Genomic DNA, 17108 nt, shown 5'->3' on the forward strand with positions numbered 1-17108 from the left:
GTTGATTTGGGAACGATTCGGAGACGCTCAGGTGGACCTGTTTGCCTCTCCAGACAACGCCCACTGTCAGTTGTTTTATTCCCTGACCGAGGGTACTCTCGGCACGGATGCACTGGCACACAGCTGGCCACGAGGTCTACGCAAATATGCGTTTCCCCCAGTGGGCCTCCTTGCACAGACTCTGTGCAAGATCAGGGAGGACGAGGAGCAGGTCGTGTTGGTCACCCCTTACTGGCCTGGCCGGAACTGATTCTCCGAACTGATGCTCCTCACGACAGCCCCTCCCTGGCCGATTCTTCTGAGGAAGGACCTTCTTTCTCAGAAGGAGGGCACACTCTGGCACCCACGTCCAGACCTGTGGAGACTACATGTGTGGCCCCTGGACGGGACGTGGTGGGGTTAGGTACCCTACCACCGCAGGTGGTAGCTACCATCACTTCGGCTCGAGCCTCGTCTACTAGACAGGTTTATGCACTGAAGTGGAACCTCTTCGTCACCTGGTGCTCTTCCAGGAATGAGAACCCCTGGACATGTCCAGTCGGGTCAGTGATTTCCTTTCTTCAAGAAGGGCTGGATCGAAGGCTGTCTCCGTCCACCTTAAAGGTCTATGTGGCCGCTATTGCCGCCCATCATGACCTTGTTGAAGGTAGGTCTCTAGGAAGCATGACCTGGTTGTTAGGTTCCTGAGGGGGGCTAGGAGGCTCTTTCCTCCTCACCCCTCACAGATTCCCTCTTGGGACCTCTCTTTAGTGTTATCTGCACTTCAGAGGGCTCCCTTTGAACCTTTGCTTACAGTTGAGCTAAAGTTTCCATCCCTGAAAACTGTGCTCCTGTTGGCTCTGGCTTCTATCAAGAGGGTTGGGGACCTACAGGCGTTCTCGATTGATGAAACGTGCCTGGAATTCGGACCGGATGACTCTCACGTTATCTTGAGACCCCCGGCTCGGATATGTGCCCAAAGTTCCCGCCACGTCGTTCAGGGATCAGGTGGTGAACTTGCAAGCACTGCCTTTGGAGGAGGCAGAACCAGCCTTGGCATTGCTCTGTCCAGTACGTGCTCTCCGCACTTACTTAGACAGAACTCAATGTTTCAGAACTTCAGACCAGCTCTTTGTCTGTTACGGAGGCCAGCAGAAGGGGAGTGCTGTCTCCAAGCAGAGGTTAGCCCACTGGCTAGTGGATGCTATTATCTTAGCCTACCAGGCTCAAGACTTGCCATGCCCCCTAAGGGTGAGAGCTCACTCAACTAGGAGTGTAGCCTCCTCTTGGGCGTTAGCGCGTGGCCCCTCGCTGACAGATATTTGTAGAGCTGCGGGCTGGGCGACACCTAACACATTTGCGAGATTATATAATCTCTGTGTAGAGCCGTTGTCCTCTCATATACTCGCCCCCTCGGGCCAGTAATTGGGCCTGCTCGGTGTCATACGCTTGCTGTGGCATTCCACTCCTTAGACTGGATACATGCATTGATTCTCAGTTAGTTCCTGTTCAGAACCCTGAGTCCTCCAGCACTGTTGATGTCTATGCTTGTGTACTGCCCCCCAGTCAGTCCCAGTTTAGACTAGGTGCCTATGCTGTGGTTCCTTCTAGCAACCCTTTTCCACTGCTAGTCTCCTTGGAGCTTGTGTCTTCCCCATGTTCTGATATGTAATTCCACCCTGCGGGCTGGTTACTTCAGTTCTACCATTGTTTCTCTGTAAGACCTCCTTTAGTAGGCAACCTGTTAGCATATTCCCTGGATATGCCACCCAGTGTACTCTGTGTTGTATGATCCTTCTATCGTGCACTCACGGCAAGGTATCTTACTCACACTGTCGCTGGAAGACAGCTTTTGTGGCGTTTTAGTAGGGACCCCATTTCGTCAGTCTCTGACGTAACGTCAAAGTGACCAACTGAAAGGGAACTTCTAGGTTACGTATGTAACCCTCATTCCCTGAAGGAGGGAACAGAGACGTTACGTCCCCTTGCCACAAAAGCTGTACCGCTGGTTGGCCGGGTCACTTGGCTCGGCTCCTCAGCGAAGACTTGAATGCATGTTGCTCGCGCTGCTCCTTATATTCCCACTGTGTGGGGCGGGGCTTGCGCATGCAAATTCCATAACAAGTTACAAGTAACCAATTCCAATACGATTTGAGTAAAAGTCTTAGGCCCGGTTTCACAGACAGGGCTTAGGCTAAGCCAGGATTAAGCCTTATTTCAATTAGGATATTTAAGTAGCTTTTATAAACATACCCTAGAAAAAACATTACTGGTGTGCATCTTGAGACAAAACAATGGCTCTGACATATTTTAAGATATAAGTTGCTTTTATAAATCAGCTCTAACATCTAGCATTTTAGTCTAAGACTAGCTTCAGCCTTGTCTGTGAAACCGGGGGTTTGAGTATCTTATTTTAACAGTACTTAAGTATTTTACACATACAGATACAGTAGTCCTCGACACCTGAGAGACATTGTGGTGAAAATAAAAAACAATTGATTTGTGAGATGAGAAATCATGTTTATTTTCTAAAATCAAAATAAAACTGAACACCTTAATATTGCAATAAATCAAGGTCAACACAACAGCCTCTTAAACATCTACAAACTCTTAAGTCTCAGTTAAGCTCAAGTGCACAAAATGGCCATAAGTAAACCAATATCCTTCAAAAAGGTCTTGTCAATATAGCGCATAAATAAAATAATGTTAAGTAAAATAATCTAGTCAAAGTCTACTTATACTGGATGTGCTGTTTTGGCCTCATCATCGGCTGCATATCTCTATCTAATAAATCAACTGCAATTTGGCAAATACCTGCTAATGCACTCACATTCACGTAAAGTAGCCTTTTTGACAAGTTTGGGTGAGTAAAGGCAAAAACGCACAAGATATAGTACCTTCAATGCCCTGTAGATGGCAATATCACTTCTTTTGAAGCAGAAATAAACTGCTGCAGAAAAGTTAGATGGAAAATGTAAGGAGTAATAGCATTACTCATCACATTTAAGTAAAACGTACATTTACTTGTTCAAAAATGTAGTCAATTAGAGAGTAAAAGTTGCCAATATCTTTGATACTCAGTAAAACTACAAAGTAGCCAAAAATATACTTAAGTACAGTAACTAATTAAATTTACTCAAATATTTTACACCTCTGCCATTAGACACCATTAATTTAAACAAAACACTCTGGTATAGATGCTGGTTTGAGGTTTGCTTGTGCATTTGCTGGCTATTTTCACAGTCCATGACAATGAGTTGATGACAGACAGGGATTGAGAAAAGTGAGCGACGAGATAGAGATCAACGGCACTGATAATGTTAGAGAAAATGTACATGCAAATGTAATTATGGGAGCTTACTTGTGACAATGGTTTTGGGTTCTTGGTTGCCATTCCTCCAATCATAACCATGTTGGGCATCAACGGTCGTGGAAATTCGAAGGCAAAGTCAAACCTCATAAACCAGAGAGCTGCACGGCCCATGATCTCCACCATCGATGTTTGTCTCTGCAGTACACGTGAGGCGATCTCATCTGCGTAAGTATGCATGTATCTACAAGCCATGGGCTGCAGTAGAGTCCTTACTAGGTTGACAAACCTCTGCCACAAATTCATCTGGACTGTAAAGTGGGTATTACGTTGTGGAACATAAGAGGGAGGACTTGGGCATTGGCTGGCAAGAGTGTCGACACCACAAGGAAGGTTAATTTGCATATAAATAGCTGGAATGGAGAGATATTCACTAACAATAACCCCAATAGGTTCAAACGGGTCAGTGAGAATAGCATCGAAGCTGTAGTCTCGAAGCTTCTTCATCAAGTCCTCGTTGAAGAGCAGACCCTCTGCATTCCTCACTATGAAACTTTGAAGAAAGTTCAATTGGTAGAAGAAAAACAGAAACTTGGACAGGTCAGAAGAAAGGTCAATACTCAGAATTGTAGTTAAACCGCCTTCTAATAGCGCATGTAGTTCAGCTTTGGTGTAGTTCGCTGGAAATGTCAGAGTGGTGGTATTCTGTGAAGGACCCATACTCATACTCGCCTCTGGTATGACGACCACCACCTGGTTTCCTCTCCTCCCCAGCTCCTCCACAATAGGCTTCATCCCTATCCAGTGACTGCCATCTGATGGTATAACCAACAGTTTCCCAGCTTCAGCTGAACCCAAGAAGAAGAGACTCAGGAGCAACCACACGCCAGCCATTCTATCAATGGTATTAAAAAAAAAATCTCTCACTGTGGCTTTTGCCAGCTAGAGGAGAGTTCGACAAGAAGCAACCAGGTAATGCGTAGCTTGAACTACTCCAATATCTCACAATGAGTCTGGTTTATGTAGCAGAAGTGGAGCAGCTGGGTGGGACTTTTTCTATATATGGCGGTGAAGCAAACAATCAGGGTGAAAGTTTAGAAATGTGTTATGTCATGCAAAAATTAAATAGAGACAAATGCATACTGTATGGCTTGTAATGGCATAGATGAAAATGGAAAAAAAGAAAAAAGGGAAAAGCATATTACATAGTAACTATTGAACAGATACGTTTACTTTTTTTTAATAAATTATTCTTCCTGTCAAATGCAAAACTCATGGCAAGCATGACATTTCATTACGTCTTGTTATTCAAATAGGTGTATATTTTTACTTTTTTCAAAAAATATGCAAAATACTAAATATGATTGTAGAGTAATGAAATTTTTTAAAAATTAGGATGAGGACATGTTTTAACAAAAAACTAAATATAATGGAACACTGATAAATACTTATCTATAATCTATAACCTATAAAACAAGCAATAACAAAAAACCAAGACACTTTGAAATGCTACATTTGAAACATAGACACTATAATCTGTGGAAAAATGTGTAATTAAAGTTCATTACTAATGCAAGTTGTGCTCTAACATTTCTTTTAAAGAGTGAAGCACAAGCTTGAAGATAAAACTCAAACACAGCCTGTCTTCAAATACTGGCCTATTATCTGCATGTGTGGATAAAACCTTGCTTGCAAATTGTAATGTTTGACATGATTGGCTTATACAAAAACTAACAATCCAACACCATGCATGGCTCACAGTTTCCAATAGTGAGACTTCCATCTGTAGGAACTGCACAGCAACTGCATCAGTTTAGAGTGAGATTGTACATTGCTACTATGCTACTATGCTACTACTATTACAAATACAGAAAAAAATACTCACATTTTTTGGGTAAACTATCCCTTTAAGGGATGATGCCATGTCAGGAGACAGATAGCTTGCAAGCGTCTGTTCCACCTTAGGCATAGCACCATACCCATGCTGTTTCAACTCCAGGATGTTCGAATAGATGTTTGTTACTTTTTGGATGCATGTCTTGCCTCTCGGCTGGCCAGTCTATATTTAACTTAGCCCTGGCACAAGCTATTACCTCCACCAGCTCCTTATAATCAGGAGAGCGAGATGGCGAGTCCTCAATCTCTCCTGCCTCGATGCTGAGCACATCCACCTCTTTGGAACTGGATAGCTGCAGCACCGGGTGGAAGAATCCATAGAGCGTGCTTCCAGACCCAGAGAGAGAAAGCTAGATGCAGCGGGTGGGGGTAGAAAAGAGCAAGTCTCCAACCCCTCCACTAGATCCATCTGCAAACCCCACGATATTAACCACCGCTCTACCTCAGCAGTAGCGGGGCCTAAACCGTGAGGAACGTGAGCCTGGGCGCCCTCCTCAAAGAGCATCCCACTATAACCAGTAGATGGTGGCAGAAGAGCATTTATTGGCTCATTATCTATTTCCACTCAGCCTAGTTTTTCCACCCACAAGTTTTGCTTTTGAATTTAGCCTATTTTTAAACATTGTCAAATCACTATTATAACATTAACATGTCATTTTTGTCTCTTTTGTCACTTTTTGTACTGAAGTGTGAAGTAGGCTATATAATTGTTTGAATCAACTTCACAATGAATCTATTTACATTGTATCTCAGATTTGTATGTTATAATGTTAGGATTTGTGCTCATATTATACTTACTCAACATGCACTAAACAAACTCATTCAGCATTTTGAGACTACTGAGCAGATTCTCACTACTGGTAACTTACTTGTTGTGCCTCAAATCATTAGTTAATGATTAATTAAAGCAGACAACTGGAAGTTGAAGTGCATGGCTTCAAACCATTGTGTTAATTAACACATTAACTTACACTATTAGTTAATAAAATATGTTATTAAGGAATTAATACATTATGACACATTTAATTAATAACAATTCATATATTAATCTGTTAATCATATAGACTATTAGTTGCTGATGGAGTAATCATTAATTAATGATTTAGTTCTTCATGAGTCATACATTAAAAACATGATTATCTGTGCATTAGTTAAGCATTAATTAATGCATAGTGCTCCCGTATTGTAAAGTGTTACCACATTAATTTTAAAGAGTGAAGCACGAGCTTGAAGATAAAACTCAAACACAGCCTATCTTCAAATACTGGCCTATATCCTGCATGTGTGCGGATAAAACCTTGCTTGCAAATTGTAATGTTTGACATGATTGGCTTATACAAAAACTAACAATCCAAAACCATGCATGGCTCACAGTTTCCAACAGAGAGACTTCCATCTGTTGGAACTGCAAGGCAACTGCATCAGTTTAGAGTGAGATTGTACATTGCTACTATGCTACTACTATTACAAATACTGTAAGCTCTTATGAATTCAACTATTAATGTTCTAATCAGTTTGATACTGAAATCAGTTTGCTGTTCTTGTCTAGGAAATATGAAAGAATGTGGATATTTTTATATACTTTACAAAAATCTTCTTTTTATATTACTATACCAAGAGTGTTATTTTGAATTACAACATGGCACTGATTCCGCTATGGGAACAAGGCTGCAGATGATGGACCCTTTTCACATTTCCAATGTTCTCAGAAGTGGACATCGTCAAACTTGTGCAAGCTTCTAATTAGTGAACGGAAAATACAACAGGTCATAAGAGAGAAAAAATTTGCTAAATTTGTTAAATTTGCCATCGCTCCCTCAGCCCAAACACACAGCAGCATTAACTATTTGCATAAAACACATCAAAATATATGATGCTACCTAAAGACATGCCATTATGTGACAGCCATTTCAGGATAGCTGTGCAAGACAGGTGAAGTATCAGAATGGAAGTTAGTGCAGAGCTGACGATCACCTACTCCGCCCCCACCACCAACCCTAACCTTAATGAGGCTATAATATATATTTCATCAAAATATATAGGTGTTTCTTGTGTTTTGAAAAGGCACACTTGGCTTTGCTGTGTGTGCTCTCAAGCGAGAGCCAATAGTAGCCTATCTACTGCAGAGCCACAGCGGAGGTTTCAGGACAGCCATGTTGGACCAGAATTTAGGGTGTACTCGAATTCATCCTATATATAGAACATACTATTTTAGCGGTTTATTCAAAATAAGTACCTACTCCAGAGTGAAATCAGGCTAGAAATTTGTTAAATCAGTGTATTTAGGAGGATGTCAACATTCAACAAAGGTACTTTGCCTCAGTGACAAGAGAGAGAAACTTTTTTATATTGTGGTTAAAGCAGAGATGTTTCATGAAAAGCATATTTATGGAATCATTATACTCTGTGACATGCTCTTACTTAAAAAAAGACCCAAACAGTTTCTTGCTCTTTCTCAGCCCATTAGACACCATTACTTTAAACAAAAAACTCTCTATATATGGTATAGATGCTGGTTTGAGGTTGCTTATGCATTTGCTGGCTATATTCACAGTCCATGATGATGAGTTGATGACAGACAGGGATTGAGAAAAGTGAGCAACGAGATCAACGGCACTGATAATGTTAGTGCAAATGTACATGCAATTACATGCAAATTTATTTATGGGAGCTTACTTGTGACAATGGTTTTGGCTTCTTGGTTGCCATTCCTCCAATCATAACCATGTTAGGCATCAACGGTCGTGGAAATTCGAAGGCAAAGTCAAACCTCATAAACCAGAGAGCTGCACGGCCCATGATCTCCACCATCGATGTTTGTCTCTGCAGTACACGTGAGGCGATCTCATCTGCGCAAGTATGCATGTATCTACAAGCCATGGGCTGCAGTAGAGTCCTTACTAGGTTGACAGACCTCTGCCACAAATTCATCTGGTCTGTAAAGTGGGTATTACGTTGTGGAACATAAGATGGAGGACTTGGGCATTGGCTGGCAAGAGTGTCGACACCACAAGGAAGGTTAATTTGCATATAAATAGCTGGAATGGAGAGATACTCACTAACAATAACCCCAACGGGCTCAAACGGGTCAGTGAGAATAGCATCAAAGCTGCAGTCTCGAAGCTTCTTCATCAAGTCCTCGTTGAAGAGCAGACCCTCTGCGTTCCTCACTATGAACCTTTGGATAAGGTTCATTTGGTAAAAGAAAAGCAGAAACTTGGACAGGTCAGAAGAAAGGTCAATACTCAGAATTGTAGTTAAATTGCCTTCTAATAGTGCATGTAGTTCAGCCTTGGTGTAGTTCACTGGAAAGGTCAGAGTAGTGGTATTCTGTGAAGGACCCATACTCAGACTCGCCTCTGGTATGACAACCACCACCTGGTTTCCTCTCCTCCCCAGCTCCTCCACAATAGGCTTCATCCCTAACCAGTGACTGCCATCTGATGGTATAACCAACAGTTTCCCAGCTTCAGCTGAACCCAAGAAGAAGAGACTCAGGAGCAACCACACACCAGCCATTCTATCAATGGTATTTAAAAAAAAAATCTCTCACTGTGGCTTTTGCCAGCTGGAGGAGAGTTCGACAAGAAGCAACCAGGTAATGCGTAGCTTGAACTACTCCAATATCTCACAATGAGTCTGGTTTAAGTAGCAGAAGTGGAGCAGCTGGGTGGGACTTTATCTATATATGGCGGTGAAGCAAACAATCAGGGTGAAAGTTTAGAAATGTGTTATGTCATACAAAATTAGATAGAGACAACTGTTTATGGCTTGTATTGGCAAAGATGAAAATGGAAAAAAGGGATAGTATAACTTACTGCACAGATACTTTTACTTTTTTAATACTTTTTTTAATAAATGAAGAATTTCTTCTCAAATTCAAAACTCATGGCAAGCATGAAGGTCTTGTCATTCAAATAGGTGTATGCTTTTACTTTTTTCAAAAGATATGCAAAATACTAAATATGTTTGTAGAGTAATGAAAGTTTAAAAAATTAGGATGAGGCCATGCTTGAAGATAAAACTCAAACACAGCCTGTCTTCAAATACTGGCCAATTACCTGCATGTGTGCTTATAGGGATAAAACATTGCTTGCAAATTGTGATGTTCTACATGATTGGCTTATACAAAAACTAACAATCCAAAACCTCCAAACGCACACCTGCTTGGAAGTTTCAAGTAATCCTGAAGACCATGATTAGCTGGATCAGGTGTGTTTTGTTAGGGTTGGAGCAAAAGTGTGCAGAGCTGTAGCCCTCCAGGAATTGAGTTTGAGACCAATGGTTTAGACTGTACAGATTGTACAATTACTGTAAACAATTAGTAGCCATTTAACAAATGAAATTAAGGATTTAAAAAAAAAAAAAAAAAAAACCATAATAAATAATAAAATGGATGGTATGATTGAAAATATTAGTTACAATGACATAGAGTGAGAAAACTGAAATATGTTTCTGTTGATACATGGATCATTAAACACATAGTGATGATGGTGTGTGGAGTCTGGGGAGGTTTTGTACTTTGCCCCTGTGCACAGAAACTGAAGAACCAGTTCGTAGAGTTTTGTAGTGATAAAATTCCAGAAACAGTCAAACATGTTTTAGAACTATTGTTTTCTGTTCTTACACAAACATGTGAAAAGACTCAGAGAGGTTCCCCCTCCTCCAAAAATCTTGATCCATGAATTACTTGATCCCAATAACTGGTGCAATTTTCACAAATGACCTAAAATCTCTCAAAAGTTCCAAGAAAAGAAAAAAAAATGCTGACTGATCATGAAAAGACCTGTTGAGAGCTTTCTTTCCAGTAGTATATATGAGTGAGTTTATTTGTATTATTTCTGAATTGTCTTTTTTTTAAAAACTGCGATATTGGCAAATTCTCTTTACATTTAAGGATGATAACAGAAAACAGCACAGGGAAAAGTAGTAGCAAATTAAGAGCTATTAGAATACTTACCTGTGACAAAGGATTTGCTTTCTTGCTGTCCATTCCTCCGACTATGATCATGTTTGGCATCAACGGACGTGGAAATGTGAAAGCAAAGTCTGAATGCACAAACCAGAGAGCTGCATGGCTCATGATCTCCACCATCTATGTTTTTCTCTGCAGTACATGTGAGGCGATCTCATCTGCACGAGCAAACATACTTCTGCAAGCCATGGGCTGAAACAGAGTCCTTACCAAGTTCACACTTCTTTGCCAAAGATTCATGCGGTCAGTAAATTGAGTTAAAGGTTGTGGAACATAAGAAGCTGGAATTGGACATTGACTGGCAAGAGCGTCGACACCACAGGGATGGCTTGTTTGTATATAAATGGCTGGAATTGAGAGATATTCACCAGCTATAGGTCCAACAGGCTCAAATGGATCTGTGAGAATAGCATCAAAGTTGTAGTCTTGCAGTTTCTTCATCAAAGTTTTGTTGGATAGCAAACCCTCAGCGTTCCGGGTTATAAGAACATTAAGCAGATCCATAGTGTTGATGAAACTCTGAAACCTGGCCAGATCTGTAGATAAATCTGTACTTGTCAGAGTAGTAACACCTGCATTCACTTGCTCTTGTAGCTGGGTTTTGGTGTAGGGTACAGGATATGTCAGAGTGGTGGTGTGTTCTGATGGACCCATGCTCAGACTTGCTTCTGGGATGACGACCACCACCTGGTTTCCTCTACGGCCAAGCTCCTCCACCAAAGGCCTCATGCCTGTCCAGTGGCTGCCATCTGAAGGAACTACTAATAACTTCCCAGCCTTTGCTGATCCCAGGCAGAAAAGACACAGAAGCAATAGAGAAGCAGCCATTCTAACAATCCTATCATTCATAATCAGTCAGCAATAATTACAAGCATATGATCTGGTAGTATAGGTAAGAAGATTGTCTTGTATGTCCGAAAGCACTTTTGATTTTGCACTTCCAGGCACAGGCTTTTATCATGAAAGGGGAGTTTCAACAACCAACAGTAGGTTGGACCTGAAAAGTTGACAATCTTGATTTTTTAGCGGCAAAGCATGCCCTTAGTAGCAGAGTGAGAAAAGTATCCAGATCTCATAAGTGAATAAAGCTGAGTGATATTTTTAACCTTTTTTAACTTTTTAAAATTAAGTTATTACAATTTGACTAAAAATTATGAAGGTAAACCTTTTTATCTTTCTTTGAGACAACGTGCACTAGTCAATCATTCACAACAAGACCAGGAACATGTTGGTTCTCTTTACATTTGAAGCTGATGACAGGCAGCAAGGGCAAAATGATTATTATACTGAATTTCCTGTGGGAAAAAAATGCAATGAAATTTTAAAATTTTAAAATGAGTCTCCAAATACTTTTTGGTGCCACTGTATGCATTCAGTAAATGCACACAAAAACTTTTTAAATGAATTTTATAGAAAGGGTATGCTTGGTACTAATAGACCCTAGACTGTACACTGAGTGTGGATCTTGCATAGTTTCTATACTTGTTATACCGGTCTTAAACCTTAAGACTTTAACAATTAAGACATCTTTTTCTCACCTAATATTCTTCCACACAGTCTGCAAAATAATCAAGTGGTTTTTCTTGTTATATTTAACAGGGGAAAAAAACTATACATGGACTTTTTATAAAGACCCCTTTCAGACAGACGGTAGACTTTGAGCTGATATGAATCCTCTAGTCAACTCTAGCTATCTACGCACATCAACCGAGCATATCAACATTTTTACAAAGTACATCGATCACTTGTAGCTTACTTATTATCTCTATTAGAATGTGCATGGTCATGCTTGGACTGCAGTGTGGATCCGAACTGTGAGATGTTTTGGAATATGGTTATCTGACAAAAGTCATGTTCTCTTGATGCTCTGATAGCATAGGCATGATGTAGGAAATCATTTGTTAAAAGGAATATAATAAAAAGAGTTCCTGATTATTTTCATGTAACATACATTTGTGAGTTGAGTTTATCTTGGTTGCAGAAAAAAACAAGAATTAATTTTAAGTAGTCTAAACATTGAAACTGTTAAACTACAATACTGCTTTTTATTAAAATGAAGAAATGTAAATGTAGTTCACATCTGGTATTTTCACTCAAGTTCATTTCTGGCTAAACAGTTTGACTATTAAATACCATAATACCCATACTTTAAAGTTTAATCATCATTTATGTATAGAACAGATTATATCTAAAAGAGCAGGTTATAAAATTATAGGATTAGTTTCATTTTAAGACACGCGGTGGCGCTATTGACACATTTATCTGTATGAACTGTAGAACTGCGTTCACTGCATTGAAATTGCACTGCTCAGTTTAACTGCATATATCCCCCGCAAACCAGACAGAAGACATGTGCTCTTTGCCCATGTATTTTAAACAAAGATTGAAAAACAAACTTAAATATCAAACTCAAATAAAACTAGCCTCTATATGCGTAATTACAGAGATGGAAAAGTTTTTTTTACGAGTTAATAGGCTACTACAAATCATGATGAAGTTTTGCACAACATAGGCCTACTATGGAAACTATGATGCGAATCAACCAAATGGTTCAAAACTATGCCTAGCTCACAACTAATAATGTGACTTCCCTCTCTAGAAACTTCAGGAACCCCACATGAAAAGATACTATAGTATTTATTATAGTAAACTATAGTAAATTGTAATACACTGTATATTATAGTATTTACAGCACTTTGTTAATTAATGCTACAGCACTGTATGATTGAAAATATTGAGTACAATTACATATTGAGCAACAGCACTTTTCTTCCTTGGCCAAATTTAGAGAAACTTTGTTAGTAGACACTAGCAAAGGTAAAATTAGCAGTAGAGTAAAATGACAGCTATTAGAAAATCTTACTTGTGACAAAGGTCCTGCTTTCTTGCTGTCCATTCCTCCTATTAGGATCATGTTAGGCATCAATGGGCGTGGTAATTCAAAGACAAAGTCAAAATGCATAAACCAGAGAGCTGCACGACTCATGATCTCCACCACTGAAGTTTTTCTCTGCAGTACATGTGAGGCGATCTCATCTGCACGAGCAAACATACGTCTGCAAGCCATGGGCTGAAACAGAGTCCTTACCAAGTTCACACTTCTTTGCCAAAGATTCATGCGGTCAGTAAAGTGAGTTAAATGTTGTGGAACATAAGAAGCTGGAATTGGACATTGACTGGCAAGAGCGTCGACACCACAGGGATGGCTTGTTTGTATATAAATGGCTGGAATGGAGAGATATTCAGCAGCAATAACTCCAACAGTCTCAAATGGATCTGTGAGAATAGCATCAAAGTTGTAGTCTTGCAGTTTCTTCATCAAATCCTTGTTGGAGAGCAAACCCTCAGCGTTCCGGGTTATAATAACTTTAAGCATATCCATAGTGTTGATGAAACTCTGAAACCTGGCCAGATCTGTAGATACATCTACACTCAACAGTCCATTAATACCTGCATTCATACTCTCCTGTAACTGGGTCTTGGTGTAGGGTACTGGATATGTCAGAGTGGTGGTGTGCTGTGCTGGACCCATGTTCAGACTTTCCTCTGGGAAGACGACCACCACCTGGTTTCCTCTACGACCAAGCTCTTCCACCAAAGGCCTCATGCCTGTCCAGTGGCTGCCAAATGCTGGAATTACCAATAAATTTCCAGCCTCTGCTGATGCCAGGCAGAAAAGACACAAGAGCAAAACAGAAGCAGCCATTCTAACAATCATATCATTCATAATCAGTAATAATTACAAGCATATGAGCTGTAGTACTGGCAAGAGTTGTTTGTTTTGAATTTCTGCAAGGCACTTATGAATTTGCAGAGGTTTTTATCCTGAAAGGGATGTCGCTACACCCAACAAAGAAGGCAGGGCCTCAAAAGAATGTAATCCGCCTTCCACTCATCCACGGAAAAAAACCACACCCTCAGCAGGTCCTGACTCCTGTCCCCATATAGGCTATAGGCCAAGCGAATTCGAAAAACTTTGCACGGCTGATAAACACCTTCGAACTGACATTGGTCAATGACAATGACATAATAGACGGGAGTGCTCTGGGGGCTCCACCTTCTCATTCATTTCTTCTCTTGGTACTCATAGTAAAAACATGAATAGAGCTGCATTATAGTTGAAACGGAAGTTAATGAAATTATTAAAATTCTGATCCCTAAAATTTAACAAATTGAGATGCTGGTTTATTCCTGTGGAATACTTAACTTAAGCTGCTTTGAAGTTATTAAAGCACTATATAAACTTGACTTGACTTGAATGAATGGAGTGCCAAATTAGCTACAGAACTGGTGCAATATCCATATGCACAGCTTTCTTAACTGTTATTTTGTCATTTTTGTTGTTGCGTTTGTTGTGTTATTGAAAGGATAACGCACAGCCAGCACATATTTAAATATTCATCTAAATGGCTGTGGAACGTTCGCAAACAATGCACTATAGGGCTACAGTCGCCCATCAATTTTGAACATCTTTTTTTTTTTTTTTTTTTTACCTCTGAGCAAAGAGTGAAAAAATAATAGTAGGCCGATATAATATAGGAACATGAGAGAAACCAAGAAACACATCAGGGAAACCAAAAAAGTCTGCAGAGATACGGTTGCTACAAACGGTGGTAGAAACTGAGGTTTGACAGATAGCCTATAGCCTACTATAAATTAATAAAACTGTATGAACTGAAGAAAATTATCAGCCATAATACTAATAGAGTGTAAAAAAAAAAGAGGTGTGTGGAGTAGGTTACCTTCAACAAAGGTGTGGGTCCTTTGAGCCTCAGTGCAGGCATAAAACAACAAAGATAAAGCCCATGTATAAATGAACTTTGACTTTTTTTTAACAATGGGCATTTTTCAGAAAACTTTTTGTAACTAACTATTTTGTAAATGAGGCACTTACAGTGGAAGTAAACTGGGCCAATTTTAAGGCCATTTTATTATAGTAATTTTATAAAAGCACTTAATAATTATTTGTGTTGTAAAAATCATTATTTTAGAGTTAAAGGGTGGTGTTCTGCATGTCATGGCAACAAAGGTTTAAAATTAGATATTTTTCACATTAAAGCATGTTAACATGCATATTGTTTGTGGCTATATATTGAAACAGTGTATTTTTAATGTCTATGGATTGACCCCTTTCCCTTCCATTTTAAAAGCTTGTAGACTGTCACTAAAGACCCCTTTCAGGCCGAGGGTGGACTCTGAGCTGATATGACTACTCCAGTCAAGATGACAAAGCCTCCTAAAACCTCTCACTCTTTTCTGTCTGCACTCATTTATCTGTGACTTGCTTGACAAGTCTTTCAAAGCACATCGGTCACTTGTATATCTTTAGAATGTGCATGGTCATGCTTGCACTGCAGTAGGAGCCAAACTGTAATGTTTTGCAATATGGTTATCTGACAAAAAGCATTATGCTCCGATTATGCTGGCAGTGTTGCCCAAAGTATAAAAGACATATATAACCAGTATTCATTTTCAATCAACATGAAATTGTGTATAAAGCTACCCACATAATTTATTGTAAAGACATGATGATAGACCTTTATTGTCCCCAAGGGAAATTTGCTTTTACAGACTCTTACAATAACAGCAATAGACAAAAAGACAACACATGCGAGATCCATACAAGTTACAGATTGTTTAAGGCAGCAATGGCAGAAGGGACAAAGCTTTTACTGAAGCGTGCTCGCCTCCACCGTAAAGTTCTGTATCTGCGGCCTGAAGGCAGCAGAGAAAAGGAAATGTGGAGAGGGTGGTCCGAATCCCTGCTGACTGTCCGAGCCATGCGTGTGACAGCTTTGTTGTTAAGAAGAGAGAGATCCGTAATGGGTAAACTGATAATTTTGGATGCTATACAAGTGACCTTAATAAGCTTGTTTCTATTGGTGATAGAGAGCATATTAAAATAACAAGGGGAACAGTAGAGGAGGATGGGTTGGATAATACTAGATAATACTCCACATGGTGGAGCAGAACTCCAAAATATAATGTTATAAAACTATAAAAGCTATGTGTTTAGTTTATTTGTGACATATTTATTTTGTTCAGGTCAGTTTGGCTATTTGGTCCAGCTAACACCTTATGGTATGTATAGCTACTGTGACAGACAAATGGTTGAACTCTGCTGCTGGTGCACTAAAAAGAATGTGCTTCACAGGTGATGGAAAAGTACATTTGTAAAAGATATGATATAAGAATGTTCAGTTCAGTAATCATCTGGTGTGTTCTTGAGACTCATAGCCAGGAGGACATCAAGAAAAGGTTGCTTTACAAACTTCAACAGTTAGTCTCTAATGGTAAAATCTCCCGTCTTTTTTTGAATTGCCAATTTCAAAATGCGTTTAGTTTATATGTTTCAATACTAAGTACCTAAATTAAATGGAAACATTTTAATTTCACTCTTTAATGTTTGGTTTGGATAGGCCTGACATTCAAATACTACAATTTGACATTTAAAATAGCCTACATTTGACATTTAAATATAAATCATAGTCTATTCATCCTTTACATTCAGTAAATTTTTTAATTAATTAATTGAAAGAACAGTGGATATGATATCTAATTGAAAATTATACAATATTACAACATTATAAATTGTGAGGCAGTTTACACACGTGGTGGCGCTATAGGACTGTGCTAACTAGGATTGCGTTAACAGCATTGAAGTTGCACAGCTCACTGTTTAACTGCACACAACTCCAGTAATCCAGACACACTCATTGCACACTAACAATTTTTGCAATGTCAACATTTTAATCTTATGTGTGGGTGTAGCTGCAATGTTGTTTTGCACCATATTTCACCTTGGGTAAAACGCATCAGTAAGTCTGACTCTAACCCGTCCCTTTCTCTCTCTGCTTTTCTCTAATGCTATTATTACTGTGGCTTATGCAGTCTTCAGTAACATATTCATTAAATAATAAACCTATTAAACAAGACTACAAGCTTACT

The 17108-nt window shown here is 39.5% G+C and overlaps 2 protein-coding genes across 4 annotated transcripts in view; both read right to left on the reverse strand.

Annotated features, from left to right (window-relative positions):
* LOC125270030 (UDP-glucuronosyltransferase-like) overlaps nt 1–13902 on the reverse strand; it is a 36040-nt gene extending 22138 nt beyond the window's left edge. Inside the window, exon 1 of one of the 3 annotated variants that reach the window (XM_048193210.1) lies at nt 13024–13902. In XM_048193210.1, coding sequence (XP_048049167.1) covers nt 13024–13887 — 864 coding nt within the window. In that variant the 5' untranslated portion in view covers nt 13888–13902. Of the gene's footprint in view, nt 1–3340; nt 4263–7861; nt 8720–13023 lie in introns of those variants that run through there. The other 2 variants (XM_048193216.1, XM_048193215.1) reach the window with 2 other exon arrangements.
* On the reverse strand, nt 10278–11099 carry LOC125270031 (UDP-glucuronosyltransferase 1A5-like). The gene has a single exon (XM_048193217.1). The coding sequence runs from the start codon at nt 11007–11009 to the stop codon at nt 10281–10283; it is 729 nt and encodes a 242-aa protein (XP_048049174.1). The 5' UTR covers nt 11010–11099; the 3' UTR covers nt 10278–10280.
* Nucleotides 13903–17108: the final 3206 nt, after the last annotated feature.

Source organism: Megalobrama amblycephala, linkage group LG6 (assembly GCF_018812025.1).
Source record: "Megalobrama amblycephala isolate DHTTF-2021 linkage group LG6, ASM1881202v1, whole genome shotgun sequence".
NCBI classification, from domain to species: Eukaryota; Metazoa; Chordata; class Actinopteri; order Cypriniformes; family Xenocyprididae; genus Megalobrama; species Megalobrama amblycephala.

What these genes read in the sequence shown, in the direction of transcription:
- LOC125270031 (XM_048193217.1), bottom strand. Translation starts at nt 11,009, where the DNA reads ATGAATGATAGGATTGTTAGAATGGCTGCTTCTCTATTGCTTCTGTGT.